This window comes from Jatropha curcas, chromosome 8 (assembly GCF_041381405.1).
Source record: "Jatropha curcas cultivar XTBG-Jc1 chromosome 8, XTBG_Jcur_1.0, whole genome shotgun sequence".
In the NCBI taxonomy this organism is placed as follows: domain Eukaryota; kingdom Viridiplantae; phylum Streptophyta; class Magnoliopsida; order Malpighiales; family Euphorbiaceae; genus Jatropha; species Jatropha curcas.
Window position 1 is genome coordinate 5,932,426 of NC_143158.1, and position 5,233 is coordinate 5,937,658.

General features: G+C 33.6%; 1 protein-coding gene across 1 annotated transcript; it reads right to left on the minus strand.

Moving 5' to 3' along the window:
• On the minus strand, positions 1-4,965 carry FAD6 (fatty acid desaturase 6). Its single transcript, NM_001306039.1, has 10 exons — positions 4,927-4,965; positions 4,786-4,840; positions 3,701-3,936; positions 2,956-3,099; positions 2,671-2,822; positions 2,235-2,357; positions 1,896-2,073; positions 1,220-1,338; positions 428-542; positions 1-162 (listed from the first exon to the last, which is right to left on the minus strand). Exons 1-10 carry the CDS (start codon positions 4,963-4,965, stop codon positions 1-3), a joined length of 1,323 nt encoding a protein of 440 aa, NP_001292968.1.
• Positions 4,966-5,233: the final 268 nt, after the last annotated feature.

Consider the following 5,233-nt stretch of genomic DNA (forward strand, 5'->3'; position numbering starts at 1 on the left):
TCAAGCATAATCAGGCATCACTCTTTTCAGGAATTCAATTGGTTGAGATTCTTCAGGGGCAATCTTGTCGAAAGCTATGTAATTTTGCTCCTTGTCATAAACATGGCATATTGTCATTATCGTCTTCATTAAACGCCAATTCCATGTAGCCTCATTTATATACTGTTAAAAGCAGAGATAGAAGAGTTTGAATATATATATGAATAGATATTATGAAATCATTTTGCTTTGATATGTAATAGAAGCTAAGTATTTTTTATATTATGAAACTTATTGATCTTTCTTTTACCTCTTCTGGGAGGAGAGGGTTTAGATTGTTACCTTATTTATTTCTTTCCAATACAAGAACTAAATTAATGTAAAACTACTATTAAACAAAAGTTAATTCATTCTTATTTATAATAATTGAAAAGTAAATTGGTCGTACCTTTCCCCAATTCTCTTGAATGGATTTATGAGCCGCCCTTAGATTATAACTTGGTATTTTTGAAGAAACATGGTGGGGGATGTGAACATTGATATCATGACAGAGGATCTCGATCCTGCAAAGTGGAAAATCAGCAATTCTTTTACTCACATTACTGGCATTAAGTATTTTATTAGGCAAACAGTTTCTATGTTTGGTTATAAACAATTTTTTTCTAAGAATGTATATTGTTAGTTAATTTATGAAATATATATAAATTACCATAATACTCTTAACTAATGATATTTTCTATACTTGATATTCTAGAATCATACTATACAAAAATAAGCACAAATTTAATAAAAAAAATTTTCTAATAAACATGAATACAAATATTATTCAAAAAGTAATTAATAAATACATAAATAATGATTTAAATGGATATGAAAAATGAAAGTCCAAAAGAAATTTTGGTCAAAAATTAATGAGATATCTATAATTAAGGTAATAATGTCCTTTATTTAAGGTAAGAAGTATGGACAAGCAGGATGTTATCTCTGACTTCTCAAAGTCTTTAAGGATTTCTAGGACACTCAAGTAGGAAGTTCCACCTTTTTTTTCCACAAAACAAATTAAAAAAAAAAGGAAAAAGAAAAAAGAGCTTTTAACAATGTAAAAAGATGCAATCAAGTCAACTCCATATCAAATTCTAAAAGCATCATTTTGTAGTATATTTCATAAGTCAATATTGCCCCATCAAAGATCAAGACAATGCAGAGAATATACATGATCAAAATGGAAAAGATTTATTACCAACGAGGGTAGTCACAATGAACTGTTCCGTTAAGCTGGGCCTGAGCCATATTCCACTCATCCGAAGATTTAAAAGGAATGTGAGGAGCCGTATGATGCACCATTGTGAAAGTACTCATCTATGAAATCCATATAAACAATAACAATTAGATGCAAGAATATAAAAAATGCAGTTCAATTACTAAATTCTCCTGTTCAAGGACACACATAAATCACCAAGTCAAAGTATTGAGCAACCTACACACCAAAACATATAAATTATGCAGTCAGGACCCAGGAACTCTATGATGTGGTACTAAATCTGATAAGATAATTAGCATGAAATATCCAGTAAACTGACAGTCCTAACAAACTTTAGCTTGAAAGAAAAGTGCAGCAGCGTTAATTTTACATGCAAAGTAGATTTATCATAAATATAAATATTTAATTGCAGTCTCCATAATAATGCATTAATGAGTAGACAAGTAATTATCAATGTAAAAATAGCAGCCAGCCCAAGTAAGGTTGTAGGGTTTCAAAATTGAATTTGAACTATACTTTTGCAGTTTGTGATCTCAGCTAACATGATGATATTGCTATTGAAACATTAAAAAATCACTTGAACAGAAATGCAACCATTCAGTTTATTCATTGCTGAATCATAGCATAAGTATTAAAGACCAGAAAGTATTATTACCCAAAAGTGATAGCCCAACCATGGCATTAACCAGAACTTGATCCATCCCATGATCCCTGTTTTATAGATAATCAATGGCCATCCAACTGCCATAAAAGCAAACACACATGCCAAACTTATCTTCACCCTTTTAACTTCATTGGGTCTGAACTTTTTTATGTCAAAGTGCCAGATCAACCTGTTAGAATCCTTATTAATTTGAGGAGAATTGTCTAATGAATACAAAATTTTGAATGACGTTCAGAAGTTAGTAGTCAAAAAATATGAAGAGAAGGACCACCAGAATTAGAAACTTTGTAATTCTCATCCGTTATAATTCTTCTGTTATTGGTAGCATACCAGTGAGCTATAGACATCCAAGGTCGAACTAGGCCATATCCATATATAATTGCCTTGCGGAAAATGGGAGACGAATCAAATTCCTCTTTCAAAACAGGATGCCAAGCAGTATCCTCAGCCAACCTTAAATATTACATGAATGGAGAGAATTAATAATTCAGAGCTATGATAAATGATAAAGATTGCAAACTAATTTAATTAATGCAGAAAATAAGATTGATTTCCAAGCAACAGAATAATCTAGTTTAATTGCAAATACTTGCACATAATAGTCCAAGTAAGGAACAGGGCTGGAATCTCTTGCATAGATATATAACAAATATGTAACATATGTGTGTATCTATATATATATATCATCCTAAACATATTACAAGTGCTATTTTCTAATAATGCATATTCATATATTGGATGCAGCAATTTGGGATATCTTACAGACATGTTTGTTTTTGCGTGATGCCTATCATGCTTAAACCTCCATGGCTCATATGGATATATTAGTGGCAGAAAGGCCAGAGTTCCAACAACATCTTCCACTAATTTGTTCCTTGAAAATGACTTGTGAGCGCAGTCGTGGCCTATAACAAAAAACTTAATAGAGGGAGAAAAGAAAAAAGAAATGAGAACATAGACAAATTTGTATTTCCACTAGTCCTTTCAATTAGTAATGGAAGAACAACTTTGAACTAGTGAGATCACCTAAATAAAATATCTGTATACTAACCCCAGTTATTGCAGTCCCTGTCCAGGCCCAAGCAAGAGGAAGTAGGTACCAAGGTGCCTTTGAAATCATAAGGAGCCCTAGCGCGTATGAAGTGACTGATACCAAAACTGACTTCCATGCTTTCACATCGTCAATCTCAAACACCTGATAACCAAAATTTTAACAAGAAAGAGAAGAACAAAAGACATTATAATTCAAATTTCATTATATTTTTATGGCAAACCCACAATTATCTAAGAATCAACAGCATTCTCCAATTAATTTTTTCAGACCACATTGAGCCTTCAAAAATCCCACTGGAGCAGCATTTAAGAAGGGGAAATCTAGTGACAGTCTTATCCATTCCTATTTTTTCGTGATTATCTGGATTAGATCATTGATTACCGTGCTGGCATATATTGTAATCAGATCTTGTTTGATGTATGGCATTAAGTGTCGTCGAAATTGGTTTGAAAAATTGGCATCAAATTGTGAAGCAACATTCGAAACATATACCCCCTTCTAACAAACACAATATTAACTCTAGAATCATGCCCTTCAGGATTCTACATGATAAATAACACTCAAGAGCTAATGCACCACTTGTGGTGCCCCCTTCTATGCCATTTTTCCTTTGTTCTATATGAAACTATAGCTTAGTAGACACTCAGGCCACCTGAAATATAGCTTAGATACATACAATGGCAATACCCTACAGGCCGGAACATGAATAAGTCAAATGAATGATTCAGCTTCCAAAATTTACCTTTTTCGGCAGAGTATCAATGATTTCCCTTAAAGTAATATTTTCTGGAAGCGGTTCTCCAATTTGCCTGAAGCCATAACTTTCAGCTAACTGTTTTCTGTACTGAGCACTGTCTGAAGATGGTGCAACTGGAAAAGCTACTGCTTGTACAGGTTTAATCCTTTTCACGTGAAGCAAAAATTGTTTCTGTTTCTCTCCCTTCTTAATAAGCCTATCCCATGTTAGGCGATGGATTCCTGTGGAGAGGGGAAAAAATCAGTATGATGTGGCTATACAAGTGTATAAGAAAATATATAAGCAGTGAACTTAAGGGTATAAGGATGAACTATTACAATGTCAAATCATGGCAGAAGCCATTGAAACAACTGCTTCAAGGCTTAAGAGAACTACCATAAGTATAAAATAACGTACTATTTAAAATTATTTTAAAGACGCCCAACAATCTTGAAAATTGGCCAAAGAATGGATAAAGAAGTGAAGGAAACAGGTTGTTTTATACATTCCTGAAATTCATTATAACTAGGAAAAGCACAATATTGAGTTGTCGACTCAATAAAGCCGCAGCAACACTAGACTCTGGAGGGGATAATTTTCCCGTTAAACTTCTTTTTATGGGAGTAGATGGAGGAAGTGCAGCTGACTAGTACTTTTTTGGCCCAACACAAAGCTTAATCACTTATCAAGAATACCATATTGTCTTTTGGTGATTTGGGGGCCAGGAAATTTAATAAGACAAAGGGGTCAAATTACCAAAGTTAAGGCAATCACTTGGTCATGAGGGAAAACCAATTGCTTCAATTAGTATGGTTGGAATTATTACCAAATTGTATGATAACAACACAGACAGCCACCAATCCACTTGTCCATTCAAATACCAAATCATATGCTTAAGTTTCAATCAGTTGTCTCAAAAAGCAGTATCCTCGTATATTCTAATCCAGTCTTGCAGCAAACCCAGATTCTAAATTTGCAACTTTTTAACATCTAAATTAATATATGAAGTTTAAAAAGAAGTTGAGAAGCAAATATTGCAGTCTGCAGAGAACAATTAGAGGAAGGAAAGGCATTGAAGAGTAACAAAGTACCTGGAGAGCAATGGGTTAGAGTACTCCGACAACGAATTGGCCTTGGTTGGGGATTCTGAAAGCAAAAACCGAAAAAAAACACAAATGAGAATAAAAAGAAAGAACTGACAACACAGAGATAAACGAGAGAGATAATTGTACCATGAAGAGAAAGGCAGAATCTGCAATTCTGCAATCCATTGAGCAGAAATGCAGTTGCAGATGAATATGGAATTAAAGAAACTCCCTTTTTTTCCTTTCCTTGTTTTCTTAGACAAAGTACTGGCTGTTGTAACTTGGAGATTGCACTTGATAGTGATACTAATATAGGGAGAGAGGAGGAGAACTTAATTGGAAATTTTGCAAAATAGAAAATAGAATAATTTTGGGTATGAAAGGAAATTGTGGATAGAAATTGATGAGAGGCGGCACCACTCTGTCTTCGTGGTTGGTATTACAGTATAGTTTA